Source organism: Calcarisporiella thermophila (genome assembly GCF_041956535.1).
Source record: "Calcarisporiella thermophila strain CBS 279.70 unplaced genomic scaffold VTP21scaffold_9, whole genome shotgun sequence".
NCBI classification, from domain to species: domain Eukaryota; kingdom Fungi; phylum Calcarisporiellomycota; class Calcarisporiellomycetes; order Calcarisporiellales; family Calcarisporiellaceae; genus Calcarisporiella; species Calcarisporiella thermophila.
The window spans coordinates 551,741-575,254 of NW_027192199.1; the positions used below are offsets into that span (position 1 = coordinate 551,741).

General features: G+C 43.4%; 12 protein-coding genes and 1 non-coding gene across 13 annotated transcripts; 11 read left to right on the forward strand and 2 right to left on the reverse strand.

Annotated features, from left to right (window-relative positions):
- The first annotated feature begins 89 nt into the window (after positions 1-89).
- On the forward strand, positions 90-171 carry VTP21DRAFT_t122. The gene has a single exon. It is a non-coding gene; the product is annotated as a tRNA-Ser (tRNA).
- A 575-nt stretch (positions 172-746) lies between these two features.
- Positions 747-1,202, forward strand: VTP21DRAFT_11586 (uncharacterized protein; the record flags this gene model as incomplete). The annotated part of the gene is made up of 1 exon (XM_069391046.1): positions 747-1,202. One exon carries the CDS (start codon positions 747-749, stop codon positions 1,200-1,202), a length of 456 nt encoding a protein of 151 aa, XP_069252217.1.
- Positions 1,203-1,988: 786 nt separating this feature from the next.
- On the forward strand, positions 1,989-7,348 carry VTP21DRAFT_11587 (uncharacterized protein; the record flags this gene model as incomplete). The annotated part of the gene is made up of 10 exons (XM_069391047.1): positions 1,989-2,043; positions 2,120-2,344; positions 2,414-2,448; positions 2,510-2,785; positions 2,844-2,974; positions 3,055-3,238; positions 3,297-6,698; positions 6,761-6,864; positions 6,926-7,009; positions 7,072-7,348. The coding sequence occupies 10 exons, from the start codon at positions 1,989-1,991 to the stop codon at positions 7,346-7,348; spliced, it is 4,773 nt and encodes a 1,590-aa protein (XP_069252218.1).
- Positions 7,349-9,082: 1,734 nt separating this feature from the next.
- On the forward strand, positions 9,083-11,289 carry VTP21DRAFT_11588 (uncharacterized protein; the record flags this gene model as incomplete). Its single annotated transcript, XM_069391048.1, has 5 exons — positions 9,083-10,275; positions 10,338-10,408; positions 10,467-10,748; positions 10,812-11,028; positions 11,100-11,289. 5 exons carry the CDS (start codon positions 9,083-9,085, stop codon positions 11,287-11,289), a joined length of 1,953 nt encoding a protein of 650 aa, XP_069252219.1.
- Positions 11,290-11,972: 683 nt separating this feature from the next.
- On the forward strand, positions 11,973-12,564 carry VTP21DRAFT_11589 (uncharacterized protein; the record flags this gene model as incomplete). The annotated part of the gene is made up of 2 exons (XM_069391049.1): positions 11,973-12,339; positions 12,410-12,564. 2 exons carry the CDS (start codon positions 11,973-11,975, stop codon positions 12,562-12,564), a joined length of 522 nt encoding a protein of 173 aa, XP_069252220.1.
- Positions 12,565-12,902: 338 nt separating this feature from the next.
- Positions 12,903-14,067, forward strand: VTP21DRAFT_11590 (uncharacterized protein; the record flags this gene model as incomplete). Its single annotated transcript, XM_069391051.1, has 6 exons — positions 12,903-12,915; positions 12,983-13,071; positions 13,174-13,317; positions 13,431-13,554; positions 13,617-13,717; positions 13,786-14,067. The coding sequence occupies 6 exons, from the start codon at positions 12,903-12,905 to the stop codon at positions 14,065-14,067; spliced, it is 753 nt and encodes a 250-aa protein (XP_069252221.1).
- Positions 14,068-14,696: 629 nt separating this feature from the next.
- VTP21DRAFT_11591 (uncharacterized protein) lies at positions 14,697-15,350 on the forward strand (the record flags this gene model as incomplete). Its single annotated transcript, XM_069391052.1, has 1 exon — positions 14,697-15,350. The coding sequence occupies one exon, from the start codon at positions 14,697-14,699 to the stop codon at positions 15,348-15,350; it is 654 nt and encodes a 217-aa protein (XP_069252222.1).
- Positions 15,351-15,480: 130 nt separating this feature from the next.
- On the reverse strand, positions 15,481-17,093 carry VTP21DRAFT_11592 (uncharacterized protein; the record flags this gene model as incomplete). Its single annotated transcript, XM_069391053.1, has 6 exons — positions 15,481-15,874; positions 15,938-16,193; positions 16,257-16,384; positions 16,449-16,622; positions 16,691-16,806; positions 16,884-17,093. 6 exons carry the CDS (start codon positions 17,091-17,093, stop codon positions 15,481-15,483), a joined length of 1,278 nt encoding a protein of 425 aa, XP_069252223.1.
- A 154-nt stretch (positions 17,094-17,247) lies between these two features.
- Positions 17,248-18,461, forward strand: VTP21DRAFT_11593 (uncharacterized protein; the record flags this gene model as incomplete). The annotated part of the gene is made up of 3 exons (XM_069391054.1): positions 17,248-17,417; positions 17,487-17,790; positions 17,880-18,461. The coding sequence occupies 3 exons, from the start codon at positions 17,248-17,250 to the stop codon at positions 18,459-18,461; spliced, it is 1,056 nt and encodes a 351-aa protein (XP_069252224.1).
- Positions 18,462-19,026: 565 nt separating this feature from the next.
- VTP21DRAFT_11594 (uncharacterized protein) lies at positions 19,027-19,314 on the forward strand (the record flags this gene model as incomplete). Its single annotated transcript, XM_069391055.1, has 1 exon — positions 19,027-19,314. The coding sequence occupies one exon, from the start codon at positions 19,027-19,029 to the stop codon at positions 19,312-19,314; it is 288 nt and encodes a 95-aa protein (XP_069252225.1).
- Positions 19,315-19,539: 225 nt separating this feature from the next.
- Positions 19,540-20,488, forward strand: VTP21DRAFT_11595 (uncharacterized protein; the record flags this gene model as incomplete). Its single annotated transcript, XM_069391056.1, has 2 exons — positions 19,540-20,288; positions 20,368-20,488. 2 exons carry the CDS (start codon positions 19,540-19,542, stop codon positions 20,486-20,488), a joined length of 870 nt encoding a protein of 289 aa, XP_069252226.1.
- Positions 20,489-20,959: 471 nt separating this feature from the next.
- On the forward strand, positions 20,960-21,376 carry VTP21DRAFT_11596 (uncharacterized protein; the record flags this gene model as incomplete). The annotated part of the gene is made up of 1 exon (XM_069391057.1): positions 20,960-21,376. The coding sequence occupies one exon, from the start codon at positions 20,960-20,962 to the stop codon at positions 21,374-21,376; it is 417 nt and encodes a 138-aa protein (XP_069252227.1).
- Positions 21,377-21,537: 161 nt separating this feature from the next.
- VTP21DRAFT_11597 (uncharacterized protein) lies at positions 21,538-22,236 on the reverse strand (the record flags this gene model as incomplete). Its single annotated transcript, XM_069391058.1, has 1 exon — positions 21,538-22,236. The coding sequence occupies one exon, from the start codon at positions 22,234-22,236 to the stop codon at positions 21,538-21,540; it is 699 nt and encodes a 232-aa protein (XP_069252228.1).
- Positions 22,237-23,514: the final 1,278 nt, after the last annotated feature.

Consider the following 23,514-nt stretch of genomic DNA (forward strand, 5'->3'; position numbering starts at 1 on the left):
CCCTCCCCCGACAATCAAGAGCTTAGGGATAGCTAGAGGATTGTCGGGATAGACCTTATTAGACATATATACGACGCAACATCATCAGTGACAGCTTGTCCGAGTGGTTAAGGAGTGTGACTAGAAATCACATGGGCTCTGCCCGCGCAGGTTCGAATCCTGCAGCTGTCGATGAAAATCGTTTAACTTTTCCTCTGATTGAAATCTGATACTTATTTTACCATTAATCATGTTCTGACTTTACCATCTTTTTATTTCTGTATATATTTGGGCATTAACGACAAACATGTCCTATACTCTTCAAACTTTTCCTTTTCTTGTTTCCAATTTTGCTTTTTAATACATGATTATCTTATAAACAATAGCTTAATTTCAAAAATTTTTGGATAGCAGTCTATCCATCCTAGGCACTTCCAGTTACTCTTCGATGAGTCTATATTTTTTAAAAAAATTTTGACAGAGCTCTACTCTGCTCATTTTACTGGATAAAATTTATCTTATCTTCTATATAAAAAAATAATATTGGGCTTTATTTATATCAATTCAGTTATATCTATGATATCTGTAGCAATCTGTTGTTTAGGGTTAGGGTAGTTTTAAGGTCTTAGTTAAAATAGTTTCCTTTCTTTTTCAACACAACTAGCATAATATTATTTGTTGCTAAGAGTCAGATTTTGGAACAAGTCGGAATAATATAAACATTAATTTATTTAATAAAATTGAAATAATGGAAGAAGGGAGACATTATGAGAGTAAGCCCCGTTGAGTTACGCCAATTAAAGCGCAATCGCATAACTCTTATTTATGACCAACAGAATAAGCATCTCCCATCTTCCAATCTTCTCTTAACCCGCACTTTTTTCTCTCATCCGGTTGGATTTGAGAAAATACGCCTTATCTCTATTCAGCCTTACTTAAACACTACTCATACTCAGGCTTCAAGCCATCTTTGTAAACAAATAGTGATAATTAAGGAGAACGAAAAAGGCGAGAGTGAGAACCAAAAGAAGCTTGATTGGAAAATTCCTGCAAGCAGGAAGAGAATACTTTTAACCCTAATTACGGGAAGGCACTTTCTGCCAAAGTGTCCGGGGACTTTGCCCAAAGCCATTGTGAGAGCGCTATTAGGCTCCGTGTGTGTTGCTTCGAACGCGATTCTTCCGATGTCTCCCTTCTTCAAAGAGAAAAAGAGAGGAAAATGAAAAATGCAATCTTAAATACTTTTTTTTGTTTACCAATTTGTGAGGCTTAGAAAATTGATAATTCGTGATTCAAAAATTGACAAGAAGCAACGTTCTATAAGAATAGATGGGATACTATATAGGATTTTTCCTAGAAAAATTAAAGTAGAAATAGAATACTAAGACTATAAAGACCAAGTAGGATAGTGTCAGAAAATGAGACGAAAATAACAAAATAAACGTTTTCAACTCTTAAGAAAATATCAATTGTATTTCACTTATACAGTATTTCTTGCGAAATTTTGTTCAATTTTTCAAAGGACTGCTGCTTAATATCCACACTTTTCAACTCGCAAAGACTAGTTTATTCTCACAACAAAACACTATGCCCAACTTTCCTCATTTTACTTAGTTCTTTGGAGCACACAATATATTACTTACATATATATCTTGTATATTGTCTCTTTTTCTGTTTTTCTAATATTCTTTGCTCTTTTATTTCTATCATCTGTTGCTAGAACCAATTTCTGGGCAACTGGCCAAAAATCCAAGAATATCTACGCGAGACATAGGCGATTGTAGGAGCCATTGTCAACAAGGAGAGACTGCTACTTCATCTCCCACATATTCTTTTACATCTTGGCTTAATTCTTTCTTTTCTTTATTTGTCCGTACTCACCATCTATAATCTTGGCCATTATTATTTAGGTAGTATTCTCTTGTTAGATGCTGCATTTGGCCCAACTAATAATCTTTTGTTCTTAATTGATTCACTTAATGCTTAGCCTTGTTTTCTAAATTAGAAAGATGAGTGGTGGTAATATTAAAGTGGTAGTGCGATGTCGCCCTCTCAATTCACGAGGTATTTTTAATTTTCTCAATATTCTATTGTATAATAGCTGAACATAATTCATTTTTCTTTTAATTTGACGGAACAGAGCTGGCCAGGGGTGCAACATGTCTCATACGCATGGAAGGAAACCAGACTATCCTCACATCACCATCAGATGAAAAGAACTTCAAGGCATTTACCTTTGACAAATCGTATTGGTCGGGTGACAGATCTGCTCCCAATTATGCCAGTCAAGACACTATATACAATGACTTAGGTGTTGAGTTGCTTGACCATGCGTTCGAAGGATACAATACTTGTATTTTTGCTTGTAAGACTCTGTTTTTTTTCTAACAATTGCTATCATTTACTCAGAAATTATGTTTTATTATATTTTTAGATGGACAAACTGGCTCCGGCAAAAGCTACTCAATGGTAAATATTTTCGTCTTATTTGCTAATATAATGGATAAGCTTAACTTTTCAATTTGTCTAGATGGGCTATGGAGAAGATAAGGGTTTAATCCCGCGTACTTGCAACGCGTTATTTCAAAGAATTTTATCTAATGAGGATCCGAATCTCTCATTTCGAGTTGAAGTATCTTACATTGAGATCTACAATGAACGTGTGCGTGATCTGCTCAATCCTAAAGTCAAAGGTCCATTACGTGTACGAGAGCATCCTTCACTTGGCCCGTATGTTGAGGATCTCTCCAAATTGGTTGTTACATCATTTAGCGATATTGATTCGCTTATGGATGAGGGCAATAAAGTAAGGACTAAAAATGACTTTGTGGTCTTTAGAGGATACTTACTCTGTTAATCTTTAGGCAAGAACTGTGGCCGCGACAAATATGAATGAGACTTCCAGCCGCTCTCATGCTGTCTTTACTGTGTTACTAACACAAAAGAGATTCGACGAGCTTACAAAACTTGAAACCGAGAAGGTCTCACGTATCAGGTCGGTTTTACTTCATGTTTATATAGGCCAAATTTTTCATTCGATGATAGAATATAACAATATATTTCTCTCTAATTTAGTTTGGTAGATCTGGCAGGGAGCGAACGCGCCAATGCAACTGGTGCAACTGGCCAGCGGTTAAAGGAGGGAGCAAATATTAACAAGAGTCTAACAACTCTTGGAAAAGTTATCGCTGCTTTGGCTGAGAATTCAAGCGGACATGGAAAAAAGAAGAAAGAAGTTTTCATTCCATACCGGGATTCGGTTAGCAGCAAACGTTTTTCGCCCTCAGTTATAATATATTAACTTTAACATTTATTAGGTGCTCACATGGTTATTAAAAGATTCGCTAGGTGGAAACTCGAAAACTGCCATGATTGCCGCTATATCTCCAGCTGACTATGAAGAAACACTAAGCACATTGCGATACGCAGATCAAGCTAAAAAGATTAAGAACAAGGCAGTTGTCAATGAAGATCCTAACGCCAAACTCATCCGCGATCTCAAAGAGGAACTTGAATTGCTACGCTCTAAACTTGCGCAATATGACCCTGATGAGGCAGCAGCTCTTGCTGCAAACAGTGTGGCTAGTCCAGGTGGAGGCCGCACAAGCACCCTTAAATTTAATCCTAAAGCTTTGGTAACCATCACGGATATCCATGGTAATGTTAAGACAATGAGCAAGGAAGAAATCCAAGACCAACTGCAGGCATCTGAGAAGTTGCTAAAAGATATCAATGAGACTTGGGAAGATAAATTGCGTAAAACACAGGAAATTCAGGCAGAGCGTGAGCGTACTCTCGAAGAGCTTGGAATTATGGTGGAGCGTAATCACGTTGGAGTACATACCCCAAAGAAGGTGCCACATCTTGTCAATCTTAATGAGGATCCATTGATGTCCGAATGTCTTATCTATCAAATTAAACCTGGTATCACCCGTGTTGGTCGGATGGATAGTGATGTTCCTGCTGAGATTCGTTTAAGTGGCGACAATATCCTCAGTCAGCATTGTCATTTTGAAAATAACAACGGTGTAGTAACATTACACCCAGCTGAAAATAGCATGACCATGGTGAACGGTCAAAGAATTTCCAAATCACGTCGCATACGCAGCGGTTTTCGTGTTATTCTTGGCGATCATCATGTTTTCCGATTTAATAACCCTGAAGAAGTCCGTCGGGAACGCGAGTCTTTACAGCGCAGTGCAGTTACACAGAGTGCTAATCTCGCAAGTGGCGGTTCAATAAGTAATGAGTTACCCGTCGAGCCAGATATAAGGCCAGATTCGCCTACCTCTTCAGCATCTGTCGTGTCTGAGGCAATGATTGACTGGAACTATGCGCGTCGCGAGGCTTATTCGAGTATCACAAGTTCTGAACACACATTTGATAATTTAAACAACGAAGAACTTGAGAAGCTTCACAATGATATTGCTAAAGCTTTTAAACAACGCCGAAGTGGCCAGCCCGAGAGTCGTGAAGGCGATTCTAGTACTGAATCGAGTGTATCTCTTCATGATCGACTCAATCCAGAGGACGAGATCACAGGGGAAGAACTAATCAGGCGCGCCGAGTTAGAACAGAAACTCAAGAATAAGGAAGAGCAAATCCAAAAGTTGCAACGGAGTTACGAAAGTGAACTTAAACGAATGTCGAAACAAGTTCTCGCCAGTGGGCTATTACCGGGATTTAGCGAAGAAGAGTTGTTAGTTGCGCGCAGAGTTGCCGACCATTGGCGTGGGCTTCGATACATCAAATTAGCTGAAGACGCGCTGAAAAATGCTGTACTCCTAAAGGAGGCTAATATTATAAGCCGTGAACTTGAAAAGCAAGTTCTTTACCAGTTTACAATACTAGACGATACATCCGCAGCGGTCTCATTTTGGGAGAATACAGCCGCTTTTGGGCAGCTTAGCGAAACTGAAGATGTATCACTTGCTTCAACACAAAAACCTGCAATTGCGGTTAAGGTGCTGGATATGAAGCATGAAGTAATTTATGTATGGCCCTTAGAGAAACTCCAGTCAAAATTGCAACAGATGCGCAGGCTCTACAATTACATTGACAGACCTTCAGTGAGCAAACACTTCAATTGGGAAGATCCTTTTTACGAGAAGCCGAGTCCGCTCTATACTCTCATAGGAATTGCTTCAGTTCCTCTCCAAACACTACTTGCGCAAAAACGAATTGTCACCTCTGTCCCAATATTGAATGGTGTCACTGGAGTTCAGAAGGGTTATTGTCGAATTGAACTTGCACCAATTGTTGCCGCGAATCATCACCAGCAGCATCAAGCTCATGACACAAAGGAAACCGAGATTGGAGGCCAATTATTATTCGAGGTAGTAATTGGCGAACTTCACGGAATATCTGAAGTGGATTTCACGGAGTTGCATGTCCAGTTTAGACTCTCTTCATTTGGCAATGTTTCTCCTTACTCTTCAGCGGAGCGTATTTTTGCTACACTTCCAGCAAGCGGGTTCGGCGAGTCTTTCGTTGATTTTGCCTATCGTCAATCATTGACGCTTGCACTGACCCCCGAAGTTTTAGAGAAATTGCGAATTGGCGTATTGCCATTTGAGATATTTGGACGGGCACGGCCTCGTGCACTTTTGGAAAACCAGCGCTACGATGATATAAGAGAACAAGCTTCGCTTCGAGTGCTTCCCAGTCCTCATGTAAATGAAATGAATGGTAATGGAGATGATGCCTCATCCTCTTCTGAAATGAGGCGAAAAGAGGATGATTGGCTCTCCGAAGAACGACATGATGTGATGGCATGGATACAAGTGGCAGAGCCTGGGGCTACAGGAGACTATGTGCCTGTAAATTTGGTTGCGCAAGGAAATAATCCGCTAGATCAAGGGGCTTTTCAATTGCGTCAAGGATATCAGCGTCGTATTCTGCTGACTCTTTCACATAATTCAGGCCAACAATTCCGTTGGACACGGGTGTCTAAACTTGCTATTGGATGTGTGCGTCTCCTTGATAGCAAAGGCCGCTTGGCAAAATCGCCTTCTCATGGAGAACTGCTACTTAATCTGTTGCCGAACCAAGAGGTAGAGTACCATCTTGATGGAACAAGCACTCTGACAGCTCAAGGAGCATGGGACAGCTCATTACACGAATCACCCTTCCTTAATCGACCAACTCCACAAAATCAACGTGTTGTGCTCTCGATGAAATGTTATGTAGAGACGGAAAGATGTCTGGAGCCTATTTTATTCAGCACCGACATAGCCATCCAAGTTAATAGCCGCGAAGCCCGTACACCATCACGCCTTGCAAAGCTGCTCGGATCGACTCGCCAGCTGTCTCGTATGAGCGCACTTTTTCTTGTGACATTGCGTCCCTCAATGGCTCGGAATCCTGCGGATTTATGGCGTTTAAACACAGCTGGAAAGTATGTGAGAGGAGAAGAAGTGCTTGGACAATGGCGGCCACGTGGGGTATCACTGGTTACTGATTATCGGCGAGCGCGAGCATTAATACATCGAGTTCGAGATGTTGAGCTAACTAGGCAGCGGCTTATATGTCTCCAGCAACTTCAAAATCAGGAGGAACAGCATGTTGAAGGGGCTTTGAAAATTGGCAACGGTAATGTTTCAGAACAAGATGAAGAGAATCTAGACGATCCTCTTTGTGAGAGCAAGGAATTATTGGAAGAACAACTACTCTACCGAGCTATTTCACTCTGGCAGACCAAGCTTGGAAACTTGGCTGAGGTAATTAGGAAGAAGTGTGAGAGACAAAAAGGATAGTTTTTAATTGTTTATATTTTTTTAAGATCGTTCTCAATCAGGATCCGCCTGTCTTGCAGGAACAGGATGTGAAGAGATTCCCAAACTCTGAATCAAAGTTAACGGCAGCCGTTAAACCGATTATTCCAACGTGAGTGTCCTATTTAGTTTCATAAATATTATTCTGATTTTCACACAATTTTATTCTTAAGTGATACCGTATCGAAACGAGGCTATTTATTTTGTCCAGAGGATGGCCATCGTGTATGGATGAAGCGATGGTTTGTCATTCGACGGTTTGTATAGTTTCTATATTCAGTAATGTTCGTAATTTTAACTTCTTAATTATGGATTTTAGTCCGTACATGTTTAAGTATGCTTCCCAGGCTGAAACGGAAGAGCTAGGAGTAATCAATTTATCTTCGAGCCGGGTAGACTACAAGCGGCCGCTTGAAAATATGCTTGAAAGACCTTTTGTGTTTGCGGTGTATACCCCCAATAATGCTTATATGCTTCAGGCATCCTCTCACGGCGAAATGGTTGAATGGATTACGAAAATTGATCAGTTTTATCCAGTTTCCAGCATCACTTTCGATGACGATTCTCAGAATTTACTTTCTTCGGTCGAGAATTAAAATTATTTAGGAACTCCCCCCCCCCCCCCAATCATATCCCTCTACATCTCTTGGAATTTTATCCACTTTTCCTCTCAATTCTATTTTTCTTGCGATGAGTTAATCGAATTTGTCTCCTTTATACCATTGTCCTCTCTGTTATGGCCAAATTATTTTACCATTTAGAGTCGTAAAATATCTGCCATTATATTTCCCTCCTTTTACAATGTTCTATTAGAATTCCTTTTTATTCTCTCCTCTATATATTATTAGTATAGTCTATTAGTTTGCATATGGCTTTCTCTGTATCTTCTCTCTTTATATCAGATAATATATTCATATTGTTTGCTCTCCAACTTTCATACTCAAGCATCTTCTATTAATTGAAATATTATTAGATGCAAAAATTATCAACATTATAGTGCAAAAACTAACTGTAATAAAAAGAAGATTTGTATATAAATGAATGGACATTCTGAATCTATCAGATTCATGGATTCATATCAGAGTAGATCAAGGTGACATCACAAAAGACAAAGAACTAACCTTGCTCATATGTCACCATATATATTGTACATCTCGCTACATCGAATGAATTCATCTCTATGTGGTAGAACGGTTAATAGTCTACGCATTCTGCTCAGCCATTGAGGTTTGTCCCATTCATCACTCGTTATGTATGCTCCGTCTCTGTATTGTCGGGGCCGATATCCAGGAGTAATTACAGTGCGGCGGCGGGTATATTTTGCAACTTTGATAAACTCCACCATAGAAAAATATTTCCTTTTTAATCCCATATTTATTAAATAGTAAATTATTGTTGTGAGTTTGAGCAGAGAACACTGGGAATATATATTTTGTTAAAGGAAGGGAAAGTAGTAACCAGAGGATTCAAAGGGAACGTGAAAAAAAGTCTTTATTATTTAATGACAGATGCTTTACGTTTAAAAAGAAAAGCAATTATAATTATGTAATAATGCGATAAAACAAAATGTTTTAAACAGCGATTATGCTGCATTGTGCATCTAACAAATCCCTGAATGCGTAAAGCTGGCTTTAGGTGGATAGTATGAGTAGACTAAGCCCTAGGAAAAATAGAATGTGACATTTTTCAACGAGTTGGAATTAGATTATCGACTTGAGAAAACCACAAAAGATTTGCATTTATGATCGAAGCATTTTTAAAGCGTTTTTAAAAAAATCCCCATATTATTGCTTGCTAAACTTACTGCTTATAATACCCATTCACTGTATAAAAGTTTTATGTAATTTCGCACCCTTGGAATATCCAATTGAAAAATGTCAGGTATTACTAATAAAAACGATTTATTATGAAATAGAAAAAAATCCATGAACAATACTTTTGAATCAGATAGAAAATATAGGCTAACGCGGCATGCTTAAATTGGCTTATGAATATACAACTAACATTCAGTTCAATATGATCCCACAGTCGCAAGTTTGGATTGTTAAAGATTTTTTTAAACTAAATTCCAAAAGATTTTACATCTTAGGAAACCTTAACCTACTCATGATTATAAAAAGTGAAGTTTTGAAGTAAATTATAATTTTTTTCTAAGTGGCTTGGATATCAAATGGATTGATTTTGATCCATTATGTTAATATTTTATGAGGCTATTTCCCTTCTGTATTACTGCACGAAATTCTCTTCTTCGCCCACGATTCCCCAGCAAATATCCCCTTCAGCTAACAATTCGCCTTGACTGTTGCCATCTGACACGAACATATTTTCCCATGAACGTTTTAGTGTATAATGGCGAAGGTGCCTCAACATTGTCAGTTAATCACGTTACTGAGAGACTTAAATTCTTGCTTGGGCACAAATATGATGTTATTAGCATAGATGCACAAGCTCTTCGCACCGAACCTTGGGAGGATAGTTGTGCTTTATTAGTAGTTCCTGGTGGTCGAGATCTTCCCTATGTTAGAGATTTACCCGCCAACAGCATCTCGAACTTTGTTTCGAGAGGAGGAAGATATATTGGGTTTTGCGCGGGATCTTATTATGCTTCATCAGAAATTGAATTTATGCGAGGAGTTGCCGGAATGGAAGTATGCGGAAAGAGGGAGCTTGGTTTTTTTCCGGGTTTATGTCGTGGCCCTATATATCCTGGTTTTACTTATGAGGGAGAGCAAAGTGCTCGCGCTGAAACAGTTATCATTAGCGAGGAATTCAGACACCGTGCACAAAAATCCTTTGGATATCCGGTAGAAAAGGAGATTTCTATGTATTATAATGGTGGAGGCTACTTTGTCGATGCAGATTGCTTCAAGAATGTTGAGGTTTTGGCCCGATATAAGATGGAAGATAATCAAGAACACCCGCAAGATCAGGAAAAAGCTGCAGTTATCAAATGTTCAATTGGGAAAGGCGCCGCAGTACTTTTTGGACCTCATACTGAATATGTAGGAAGCCTTTTAGACGCACGAAATAACTATGCCTCGGGAGTAATAGAACGGTTGCGTGCTGATGATCTCTGCCGTGAACACTTTTTGCGCACTATTCTTGATGATATAGGGTTACATGTAACTAAAGAGAACACGCAAATACCCCTGCTTACGCCATTATATCTTTTGAGCGAAGTACCGCAGCTATCTGAGCAACTTGGCTTACAGCTAAAACGAATTGGCGAAACAAATGGATTAATTCGCTGTTCAAATGATAATTTTCAGCTTGTAGAAAACACTGACCAGAGCTATCTCCTGGAGATAACTGAAGCCGAGAGTGGAAAACCGAAGCCTCTTGTGGTTTGTAGAGGCGGCCCTCCAAATCCTGCGCTTTTGCCGTATTTTGATGCTGGAGAATATTTCCAACGACTTTCTGAATATCGTCAGAATGCCAGACAACTATTTGCACCGGATATGGAGTTTGGGTCAGTGGTATTATATGGAGAGGTTGTTACATCAACACAAACTATTTTGGAAAAGTAAGTCACTATTTCCATAGTTTCTTACAAATACCTAATTCATTATGTGCATGTTTTTTTAGAAACCATGAATTGGGACAAATTTTCCCAAATGGCCTTGTATTTGTTGCAACAAAGCAAATTGCCGGTCGCGGTAAACTTGGTTTTATTTTTCATGGCTCTGAGACGTTTATTAATTATACAATAACTAGGGCGTGGCCGTAATTCTTGGATATCTCCGGCTGGATGTCTGCAGTTTTCGCTGCTTTTGCGATTCCCCTTATCAGCGAACGCATCACCTGTTTTCATTCAATATCTTGCTGGTTTAGCGATTGTTGAGGCCGTTCGGACCCGCCCTGGTTACGAGGAGATTCCGCTGCGATTAAAGTGGCCGAATGATATATATGCTGAATTGCAAGATGGCACTACAGTTAAGATTGGCGGTATTTTAGTAAACAGCTCTTTCACTAAGAACGAGTTTACCATTGTTGTTGGTTAGTTGTTATTTTGGCAAGACGATTTTTTCAATTAGGAGTAATTTTTGATCCACATTTTAGGATGTGGTATTAATACGTCAAATCCACTCCCAACAACATCCATCAACCATATTATTTCGCGAGCGAATCAAGTGCATGGAAGCCGGCTTGAGATATTTTCTCAAGAAACCCTACTGGCTGCTATCATGGTTAAATTCGAGGCTTTTTATCGTCGTTTTCTTTTGAATGGATTCGATAATGATTTGATGAAGCTCTATACCCGTAGGTGGTTGCATAGGTAAATATCTCACCCCTTCTTTTATACAGCATTTGCTCTTAATTAATGCAACTCACCTGATTTTATTTAAGTGGGCAAGTGATAACTCTTGCACATGAAGAACCCCATCGTCTTGCGCGTATACTTGGATTAACGAAAGACTTCGGTTTACTTGAGACAGAAGAGATCGATGAGCAGGGCAAATCGACTGGAAAAATTTTTCAGCTTCAGCCCGATGGTAACAGCTTTGATATGCTCAAAGGGTTGATCAAACGGAAGTGATTTGTTGAGATTTTACAAGGGGGAAGACTCTAGTTAAATATGTATCGAGTTGAAATTACTTCAATAGAATGAGGAATGATAAACGGTGAAAATGTTTAAAAAATTCGCTAGGATGATTACAGAGTGAAATACCTATATTATCCAACGTGTATATATCCATTCCTGTTATTATATATTTTATTACGCTAATTTATTGAAACCGGGTATTTACGGAAGTGCAATCTGTGCGGCAGCCTAAATTCTCCTAAATAGCTTGAAATATTTAGATATAACAATATTATTTTTGCTGCCTATTAATTCTGATCGGATTAGGTTGAGGAAAGAAAAGGCTACGAAATTCACCCAATACGTATTCATCCTTGCTACTCTCTTGTAAATTTTAAATTCTCTAGCTTAATGAATGGTTACCGATATTAAACTCCAAAATGCCCAGTCAGCCTAGGGATAATTGCAACATGAAATAAATTCTTTAGGGACGTTCACAAATACTGTATCCAAAAGAGTTGTTTTTAAATTTTTTATATAATTTTCTATTTGCCAAAAAAAGTTGCTATCATACTAGCAATACCATCACCAGAGTCTCATTCAAGCAAATACGAGTGGCTTATAATAATTCAAACAAACCCCGAAACACTAATAGCTTGTGTAGTCACAGAAAAAAGATATCTATTATTATTAATGCAATGTTTGCAACACGACTCCTAAGTCGCCGTCCTCACCTTTTGTTTCGAGCGAAGGTTCACGGCAAAAGCCGATTAATTCATAATGAAAGACCTTTGCCTGATCCACGTCCCCGCAGAGGCCTTTACATTCTTGGCGGAGTAGCAGGGATTTCATTGTGGGCAGTTGGTCTCGCAACAGCTATGAACTACCAGCGGCTGTCGACAAGTGTAGTTACAGGAACGCTTTTCACGGTACGCCATGATCCCACGGCCAAACAAGCGCTCGGAAACAATATAGGGTATGCTTCCAGGTGGCCATGGATATCGGGAACAGTCAATCACTTCAAGGGAAGAGTAGATGTACAGTTCGATGTTAAAGGAGAAAAAGGTAAATTTGCAGATGTCATGGAAGAGTGAGTGGCATTGATTGAATCAATTCTTTCTCCCTATCCACATAGCCAAAGGGAGAGTACGCTTTGCAACGCATCGAAAAGGGGCCGATTGGTATCTGGAAGATTTTACACTTAAGCTGGAGGATGGGTCTATTTATCACTTAGACTCTGGCGTGTGTCTGACGAATACAGGAGAGCTGGATATTTCAGAATCGAAATAGTTATGCTATAATAGAAATATACATAAATAGTTGCTCACAACAGCTTCCTAGCACACACTGCACCCCAAAATAATTGTAATAACTAATAAGCCTACCGTAATTGAAAACCTTCTTTTGGGATAACATTATTCGCCGCTAGTCGAAATTTTTTCAATACTCTATTTCCATTGATGCCCTATCGTCTATTATCTATTATCGTTAATGGAGTGGCACTTGTGGCTCAACCTTTACGTCATCATTGTTTAGTATTTTGAGGCATCGATTCTGTACCATTTTTTCCTCAAAAACACTCGCATAAGCACATTATCGTGTAGGAATCAAATCCGTGATAGGAAGGCATGTCCGATTGGGGTATGTACTTTTATTAACTCTAATCTAAATCATCAAGATCATGTTTATTTATTAATTGAGGTATTAGAAAACGAAGATTTTGAAGAGCCTCAAAATGTCACAATCCCACCAAAGAAGAGATGGGATGATGAGGATGTTGACGATAATGATATAAAGGTAAGGAGTAAATTGCTAATTATATCTGATTAAAGCATAACTCGTTGTACACCCATTTTTAAAGTAAAAAAAAAAATCAAATTAATATATCTTTGGTTTTAGGATTCTTGGGAGGAAGAGGAGGAGGAATTGGATGATTGGGAACAGGAGGAGAAACCAGTAAAGAAGAAAGTCCCGTTAGCTCAAAAGATTGCGGAACGTAAGGCTGCTGAAGAAGCCAAAAGACTTGAAGAGGAAGAAATGCAGGTACATCAACTATACTTGGACTTCTCCATCCCATTCATGATTGATTGATACAATTGAATTTCCGGTGTGCTAATTTTTTGCTACGTGTTCGTCTATTTTTTTATTTCTCTCAGAGAGCTGAGAAAGCGCGTATTGAGGAGGAGAACAAGATACCTGCTTCAGAGCGTCGTCGTGCGCTGGAACTTCAGGCTGATCTTGAAAATACATCAGATCTATTCTCTGGCGTGAACATAAAGGGTAGATAGTTTTGTAGATGTGTCGTCATTTTGCAAGAGAAATAATCCTATTCTGCAACACAGACAAAGAGACTGCTTTGAAGCTTGACACTATGAATCCCACAACCAAGGAACAGTTTGAGGAGTTTTCCCGTTTGCTAGTAGAGCGCATTCAGCGGCACCAGGTAATTCATCTGACCTGTCCTGTTTATTTTGGTAAAGGAGTGCTTAGCATTGTTATTACCCTCAATAGAAGGAGAAGCCATATGCACATTTTATTGAGAACCTGGTGCGGGAGTTATGTCGGCCCCTTCGTGATGTCGAATGCCGCAAGATTTCTAGTTCAATCAGCGCGCTTGCCAGCGAGAAGCAAAGGGAGGCTAAGGCTAATACTAAGACCTCGAAGAAGAAGTCCAATGCCAAACCGTCACTAGGTGGTGGTGGAGCTAAGACTACCCTTAAAGACTACGATGCGATCGGCTACAGTGGATCTGCAGCAGCTGTTGACTATGACTATGACGATGACTTCATGTAATCGACTCTGAAAAGCATAAAACTACCTTTCCATTCTTTTTCTTTTTCTTTTTTCTTCTTTACGCAACATGGAAAAGCATTGGTTTCGGACTCTAGTGCAAGTAATATATAAACCTGCCAAATCTTAACGCTAGTATTAATATGGCGGGATCCAGCATTGATCTCTCTCACTTTTGGATAATTCCGCAGTCACGCTCACAGACTGCACTGAGAAAATCACAGGCAATGGCTAGGAATCTAAGTGAACAAGCAAAAAGGGAGTTGATTAAACGAAGAATAGTCTCGAATGGGGTGATTGAACATATGCTAAGTACAATAAAGCCAAGGAGGGCTTTCCAAATGCCCGTAGCTGTGAAAGCTTACAAGCGTGTATCAAACCAAGGATTTAAGTACCTACGCAATATACTGGTTATTCCATCGCTTTGCCACTCGGACCGTCAGCCCTGGAAAGGATCATGACATTAAAATTACCATTTTTGAACGGCGCAATGCTATGTGGAGAAAATGGAAAATGTGAAACGGGCATTCGCGTGACCTCGAGGACAAAAGGCAGGTTTGAAAATACAGGTTTCAATCGTCCTTATACTCTGTCGCCCATTTTTTGGGACCTACTCATGAGAAAAAAGCAAAATGGCCGAAGTGCTTGCCCCCAACACCAATGATTTTCATCCTCTGTACAATCAAGGAAGGCGTCGCAATCGAGAGTTGGACTCGCTTGTCGACGAGCACCCGACCTCTCTCAACTATGGGACGAATGAAGCCCGCCCATTAGCTACACGAGACTTATTTAATTGGCATCAGAGGACTCTCGACTGGCGACGTTCTCATGAATTCAATCCTCTTGGCTATCCCCACCGCTCTCTACCCACCCATCTGCAGCCGATATCAGAAAATGAGAGGCCCCATTTGAGGCCACACTCGCTCTCTCCTGAGAGACTCGGCGTCACAGGCTATGTTCGCGACGTTGCTAGTCTAGTTCGTGAAATTCTGCGTGATGGTATGTGGCATCGCGTAGAAGGGGTTCACCTGCCGTCAGACGCAGAATTGGGGGATCTGGACATTTTTCTGGCGGAGAGAATGATGGAAGATATGAGCGAACATAAAGGGGAGAGTGGGGAAGGGCCACAGGGAGTTGAGGAAAAATCGAATGGGCCTAAGGTGGAAGGTGAGTTGCGTTCCCATCATTTCCTGGTGGAGGGTGCAACCAAACTCTTCCCACATGTGTATCAACCCTTATTCACTCGGCAGGAGCCCGACAATCAAACTAGTCAGCAAAAGAAATGATAAGTCTTCATTGTAAATATGTAATCGTGACAAGCAGTAAATCAAATGTGTTGTTCTCATTTTTCATTGAATGATTCCAATGTGTATTCGAGAAAATGTTAAAAAACGCTAGGAAAAATAAAAAAATTTATTAAGAACTCTCCTCTTCCTCTTCCTCTTCACTTTCTTCCTCTTCTCCCTCCCCCTCCCCCTCTCCCTCCTCCTCCTCTTCCTCATCATCATCACTTCCTCCTCCTCCTTCTGTTCTTTCCTTTTCTTCTTCCCCATCTTCATCCTCATCATTGGCACCCTTACTCTCCCCGGCTTTTGCGCGATATCCAAGTGTAACAGAGATACAAGTTAGCCTAGATTTGGTATTATATTCAGCCAATGCCACCATGTCCCCGCTCTCTTGTTCCATTACTTCATTATCCAAATCCCAAGCTCGAATAACACCATCTGAGGAACATGTTACAAGTACATTGTGGAGTTGAGAATGGCCACGAAGATTGGGAGTAGAGCAGACAACATCAAGGGCCTTTACTCTGGAAAATGCATTTTTAGTTTGAATATTGAGAAAAGAAACTATCTCTTTTATTTTTCCTTACCTGCCCTTGTGGCCGCTTAGCTCCCTTATGCATTCGCCTGATTCGGAACGCCATATTCTCACTTTACGATCCTCATGACCTGTCAATATTAAGTCACCCAAGGTCGGGTGAGCGTAGTATTTCATACAGAGAAATCGTGACCGGTGACGCAGGGTCTGGTTTGGAGTCGGGGAAGATGTCTCATAGATGTCCACGGTTCGATCTGAAAGAATAGCATAATGGGTGCCGGCTTGATTCCACTTGACGACCTCTCCCTCTGAATAAAGTGGTGATTTGATTCAGCGTAATGCCCAATGCACGATTTTAGCACAAAATTTACCTGTCTTAAGTTTTAAAGAATTCGCCTTTCGTCCTGTCATTAGATTCCATAATATTACAGTGCGATCGCTTGAAACAGATAATGCAATCTTGCCAGAGGGATGGATGGCCAGCGAGTTGATTCTTCCTCTGTGATTTAAAATGAATCAAGCAAAACTTCAATGGAGCCAGCTTCAACACAAAATCTACTTACTTGTGCCCTTTTAATTTCTTCAGGCATTCCCAGTCTTTCGATCTCCAGATGCAGATGAGCCCATCTTCCGAGCCACTTATTAAATGGGTCTTTGAGTGGAATTCGAGCGTGGTGATCGAGCCCTGGTGCTCCATCAGTGTCCCCAGCTCTTTGCGCAGGCGTAGGTTGTATAGGCTAACAAAGCGAGAGGGTTATTTTCCGTTTCTGCTTCAATAGAGGTGTCGTAGATAAAAACAACTCACCGAATTTGCTCGTCACTACTTCCCGAAGCCAAATACTGGCCCCCTATGGCAAGGCTCTTGAGACAGCCCGTGTGAGCAGGGAAGATAAAGATGGGCTCGAGCTTTAAAGTTAAAGCCTACAAGTGCAGAAGCAATAGTACATATTGGTGAGTAGGTGAGATGGTTCAAAATAAATGAGTAGCAATGGAAATACATCGTCTTCGTTGGTCTGCCAATATCCGTCCACCCCATAAAGAATCCGCTCATAGCACCCTGCCACGATTCTAAAATCCTCGGCTGTCACTCGTTCAAGGAGGGTTTTCGCCGGCGGAAGAAGGGGAGTAGCCGAGGATTGCTGGTTGAAAGCCACTCGCTTTTTTGTGCCTTCTTCTTCCGAGTTTTTAGTGCGTGCTCGTTTGGGCATGATCTACAATGATTCCCAGTAGTGTGGAAAAAGAGGTGGTTTCAAGGTAGCTTTCAATTTGACAACAATCGGAATCCGAATATGCTGCGCCACATGTCCTATAATACGATGCCTCTCGCGTTTTTTCAAGCGCGTTTATTTTTCTACTGCAGACATGTCTTTCGATCCATTTGCAGATCTCCTTGATCGGCTCCATCTCTCCGATAATCCACGCGTCGCATCCAAAGCTAGCGAAAATTACAATCGCATCAGAAATAGTGTTCTTGCGGGGGGCGCCGGGGGACGCGTGAGAGAGGTGGTATGCGTACAGTTAGCATGTGAAGCGTAAGTTTGTGATGCTTAATGTGAGAGCGCGTCCGAAGCATCCCTGGTATTAACCCATCTAACCATTAGCCTGAACGAGGATTTCAATTATTCCCTCGCCCAGAAGCTCTCGGTTGTTCCGCAGAACATGTACACGTCCGTTGAAGCGCAGATTCGCCGGATCCTAAAGCAGGAGCGGGACATCAATTTTTCAGCACTGACAGTGCAGTTTGGATGCACACAGCTTTTAGACCCATGCGAGCGAATTGCCCGGGAATTCCGCGAGAAGTTCATGGAGACGCTAGATGCAAGGCAGCAGGAGCTAATGCGAGGGGAGTGGGAGAAGCCTGTGTACTGCGGGGTGGTGTTTTGGGCGTGCTGTCGCGCGTATGAGGTAAGTGCGCTCTTGCGCCCCTCCGGTGGGGAGGTTTTCTAGTATTTTGAGGGGGAATTTTGTATATGATTTTGGGTTTGCTTGAAAAGATCCGAGTGGAAAAATCGAGACTACAGCACCTCTGCTGCTGCACCGCTGCGGAATTTAATAGCAAGCTCAAAGTGGTGGAAGAGTTTTGCGGGGATCGACTGAGGGAGCTCAAGAGGTCCAATGTGGACAAGCCACCACGAAAGCGAAAGAAGATAGAGGGTGCCGAGACAGCTAGGAAGAGGCGAGGAGCTGAGGCCGACGGAGAAACGCAGTCAATCGCCATGCGGCCGGAAAGATCGAATTCCCAGGAGGGTGAGAGACAGCGAGACGGGGGGGGAAATGGTGGTGGAACACACTCGGGAACAGCACGATGCGGGAATCAGGAAGGGGAGACTGTGGCGCAGCCAATCCCGAGTCGGGGGAGGCAGAGATCTGTGGGGCGGGCGAGAGCGCGGGGCCGAGATTCGGGCGGGGAGGAGGGGGTCAGAGCAGAGGTGTCGGCCGTGGAAACACGCCGAGGGCCGGTCGATGGGATCGTGGCGATGATTCCCACACAGCGCTGGCGGGAGACGCGGCGATATGCAGAGTTTTTGGCCTGGAAGCGGAGTGTGCTACAGCGGGTGTCGAACGGAAGAGAGTGAAACCTGAGCGTTGACCAATAGCTAATCTGGGCCGCCAATTTCTGGGCGAGATTGACATACGGCCTGACAAACGGGGGGGGGAGAAATCACGGCCGCCGGCCGTGATTGGTGTGGCAGCCAGAGACGGAACGCTTCCGGCTTCGCTCTGTACATGCATATGGAGCGAGAATTCTATTTGTTCCGGCAACAAGGTTGTAGCTTAAATGCGAAACGGCCCAAAACGGGGGGGGCAGCAACCCACGGTGATGTAAGCGGGGGAGGCCAGCAGGCCTGGCAGGATCGCCCGCATGCCTTGATATGTAGCAGAGACACGCACATCCTTCGTCAAGGTCGGCACGCGCCTCCTAAAAATAGGCGGCCGGCCGCTGTGATTTGCCCGGCTAATTATAGCCCAGCACTGCTGCTGCCCATAACAGGCCGGGCACACGATCATCCACTTTCATAAATTGTCCTGTGGCGAAACCAAAAAAAATCACCCGCCACTCACCAAAAAGGGGAAAGCGTGGGGGGCGACTCTGACCAGGGGGGGAGAGCTTGTTTGTTTTTTTGGGCCGTCTGAGACAGCATGAGCCCAAGAGGCCTTGGAGGCCGCTCGGAGACCGGCCATGCAGCGCGTGCGCAAAGTGACTCCTCCAGAAAAACAGAACTAAAGAAGTATGCGACAAGACTCGGGCTTTCTGGAAATCTTTTCTTCGCCGCGCCCCTGGAGCCCAACCTTTGCTTGCTGCATCTCTCCAGCCTGGGTGATCGAGACACATGCATACCTCTTTCCTCCAGCCTGTGTCGGAAATCAACCGACTCGGGTGGCCATATATGGAAACGAGTGAGTATCGGTTTTTTTATTCCAAATTAATTCCTTTGCCGATGCTTGCAATAAAAAGATTAAGAGATTTTGTTTGTTTCTTGCTGCTTTTTTTTTCTTTTTCTGTTCCTTCGCTATTTAAGGATTGGCTGTTCGAGGGGGAAGTTAAAAAAAAGTATAAAAAATATTTAACCCGCCAGCCCGGACTCTTCTTGCTAAGCTACGCGCTCCCATACGCCTCCCCCACCGCCATCACCGCCCCCCCATCTCCTCGCAATGGACGAGAAGACTTTCGACTTTCATCTTCCCGTGGGCCTTCTCACCCCCAAGGAAACCGACATCTTCTCCGCCTCCCTCTTCCAGAGCTCACCGCTCTCCGCCGCCAATGACCTCATTCCCCAGCTGCTTACCCCCCAGCTCCTCGGCCACTACCCGAGCCCGCCCATGCTGAATGAGCAATGCGGCTTTCTCGACCAGCTCAGCAACCCAACCCTGTCCCCGCTGGACCCATGGGACGACCCGGACTTGAACGCCTTCGTCAACTCGCTGCTGCCCAACGACGGCTGTCAGTCGCTTGACAGGCACATTGACATGGAGGAGATCGACCGCTTCCTCGCGCAATACGACCAGGGCCAGCAGCAACAGCAGCAGCAGCAGCAGCAGCCGCCACTACCCCACGGATATCCCCTTGAGCAGGCCTCCTCCACCGAGTCCGCGCCCGAAGAGAAGCCGGCCACTCCGGTCCTGACCATGGTCGAGACCAAAACGCGCTCTCGGCGACCGTTACCCTATGCTGACCGCGTGCGCAGCCTCTCGTTAAATATCCCGCGGCCGCGTGCGCAGCGGCACCGGAACGCGTGCTACTCATGTAGCGTGGAGGGGTGCGACAAGACGTTCACCCGCCCCTACAACCTCAAGTCCCACCTTCGAACCCACACCGCAGAGAAGCCCTTCGAGTGCAATCACCCCGGGTGCGGGAAGAAGTTTGCCCGCCTCCACGACCGCAACAGACACTTCAAACTACAGTAAGTGGCCCCCTCTTTTTGCAAACGCCCCAATGGCGCAGATACTGACCTTGGGTTTGTTTCTTGCTCCTCTTACTAGCCTTGGCGTGAAGCCCTTCGTCTGTCTACATTGCCAGAAGGCTTTTGCAAGAATGGATGCACTGAATCGGCATCTTCGTCTGGAAAATAGCGCATGTCTAAGGACACGGAGGTCGATTTGATGCCGTTAATTATTCTATTTCACACATATCTTTATTCTTCCCTATGTACATACAATAATAATCCTAGATATGGATCTGTGTATATAATATATACTTTTTATTATTCTCATTCAAGCATAATGTATATTGCTTTTTTTATTTGACTCGTTTGTCTGCGCTTTGCTCTTAAGAGCTTGTTTCTTCTTCAAGAGATATCAAGATAGCTTGCAAGCCATTGGCTCACCGATTCGCAAAGAGGAACTGATACGATGTGGAAAATTAACCTTAAACTCAGTTGGGGCGGGGCGAGGGGAGGTTGGGGGCAAAGTGGCTTGATTACACAAGACCAGAACGGAATGGATTATGAAATCTTGTAGCACCCACCGCCAATATGCGGTGACGGAGATAGGAGTGGACCTTCTGGACTGTTTGGCTGGCGGACAAAGCAATGAGGCCCTGGGCCGATATTAAAGCTCTTCTCAGCGGGCCAATATGGGTGCAACATTCTATGGGCGCCCACTTCGTGTATCGACCGGATACAAACCTGTAGAACTAGGTAGCCAAGCGCTATGGCAAACTGCCGTCCTGCCACCGGAAGATTACCGGCTCGACCTGCTCCTAAATCCTCGAGGAGAGGATAATGCTACACCGCGCTTTTGCGGCCACAGCAGAATGTCTCATTTATCAAGGCAACACAGAGCATGCAAGCTTGGCTGCAGTTTCAGGCTAATGGGATTACCTAGCAAGGTCGACCGAATACTATGCCGACTTGCCGCTGGGTCTCGCCCAGATTTTCAGATCCTCAATAGTACCCTCATTCCCCACGATCCTCTTGCCTTTTGGGGACTGTTTCTCGGAAGAGCAGGAAGCAATATAGGGGGTGGACGAGCATGTAATCGATTATTATGACTGTTATTATCAACAAACTAAAAGTACAGTATAAATATGTTCAACTCTATCTAAAGTATCCGAGATAAAGATTAGAGGGGGAGGAAACGCATTGAAGCCTTTGGCGAAGTAGCGAGCAGCCCCCTTTCGAAACCCCGAAACGCATCGTCATCCCACACGGCTCATTGAAATTTCCCCTCCTCCAACTCTCTGCACCTTTCCTCCAGCTCATGGTTCCTGTCTTTGGTCTTACCAAGCTCCCTTTTTAGCTTCTTGACCTCCTTCTCTAGCTCACCAATCGTGTCCTTCATCCCCATCGCAACACTCTCCATCACCCTCACGATTCTCCAGATTCGAAGAACAATGAGCAATCCTGCGGCCTCCTCGGCCCGGCCATGCAGCCGAGCCGTCAACACCAGACTTGTGATGATGACCACGGCATCCCAGAGATGAAGGAGGTGGTGTGTGAAATGCTTGATTCCAAAGGCAAAGAGGCGTAGCAAAAGCTCGAGTGCGAACGAAGAGAGGATACTGAGGGAGATAATGCTGAGGATATTTTCGACTTTAACGATGGTGGGATTGTGAACGGGGTGGGCCTTGCGGCCCGGGGCCGCGGGGCGGCAGACCGGTTCGGCAAAGAGAGATAAGAGGATTTCTGTCAGAACGATCAAGAGATCCAATATGATGAGGCCCAAAATGAGCAACTGGACTTTGCGTGAGTTGAGGAATCGACCAAGGCTTGCCCGCGCCCGAGCTATATGGAAGCGGAGGCCAGTGGAGGGGGGAGGAACAGACACTATGGAGGACTCTGTTTCTGTGTCGGCAGATGCCTGGTGGTGAAGGTCGGTAATCTCATGGGTGACTTCGGGATCATGGCCCATATTTGAACGATTGGACTGTGCTTTGCCAGAGCGTTTTCACTATTGCTACTGCTATATCCAATGTATACCAATGATATTGGGGGTTCGCGCTAGTAGTTAATCAGATGCGCTCTTAACATGCCAGTCGATCGATGTACAAGTATCAAGAGAGCTGATGCGATTGTGTTTGGAAGAGTTTTGCGAGTTGTGCGAGCCAGTTTTATAGCGGACGCCCGAAAATGGAATTTATTAGATCCTGGAATTGACCTCGACTTGAACACCTCCTGCCATATTTGTCTATCTTTCGCCCCACCGGCACATTACTTCGGATGCGCATTTTGTTTCCACCTCATGAATAGGCCAAGGATGTAAGAAACCAGCAGCGAAGGCATCCGATCTCTCAGATCAGATTCTTTCGCTGCTTTCTCGGATAGAGACTTGGGAAAGAGCTACATTGTTTCCCATCGTCTTTCTCTCATACCATTAGCACAGATCCCAGAGCAAAATAGGGAGCAAGATAACCGGCCACCTGTTTATGACCCATAGCACAGAGGAGAAGATCCCTCTGTGTGGTCTAATAGAACAACAAGCCTCCAGAAAAATGCAGCTTACTCTAAAGAGAGTTTTAAGAACAGCATCGAAACCAAGGGTCAAAAGATAATTTTTAGGTTTCTCAACACGATCACAAGAGCGAGATTGACTACCCAAATGAAATCTGAGCTTAAACTTCTGAAACTCTCCTGTACTGGGGGACTTATTTTAGAGGAGTACACTACAAAGTGTTGCAATCCCCCAGCCATTCATAGTGAGGTACTCGAATGTATTGACTCTACACCAACCGTCGAACTTGGATCAGTCCGAGGAAATCGCAATTTCAAGTAGGAGAGGCTTTGCAGACTCCTTGAAAGAGAACCAATTTAATATACCAAGAGCTTTTTTTTCCGATTTCTCCACACGGGCTATAGAAAGACTGATCAAACTTGTTTGCGATTTTCTAGATGGGCGGCGCTATTGGTGCTACCAAGCCGCATTTTTTTTCAAACAAATTCAAATCTGGCCCAGTGCCGTTCATACGATTAGATTCCATAGGCCTCCTCTGTTTCGTCAATTTGCATGGGCTTGCACACCGCAGCTTGCACGTAATCGTTCTCCCTGAGAATGGGTTGGTTAAGGGGGCGCATAAATTAAAGGCAACGAAGTTGCTATCTTGAAGCTTGTCGGTAATGTAATGTAATTCCAGGCGGTGAGAGGACTCCGCGACTGCATCACAAGAAAGGCAGCTTGGCCGTGCTCTATTTT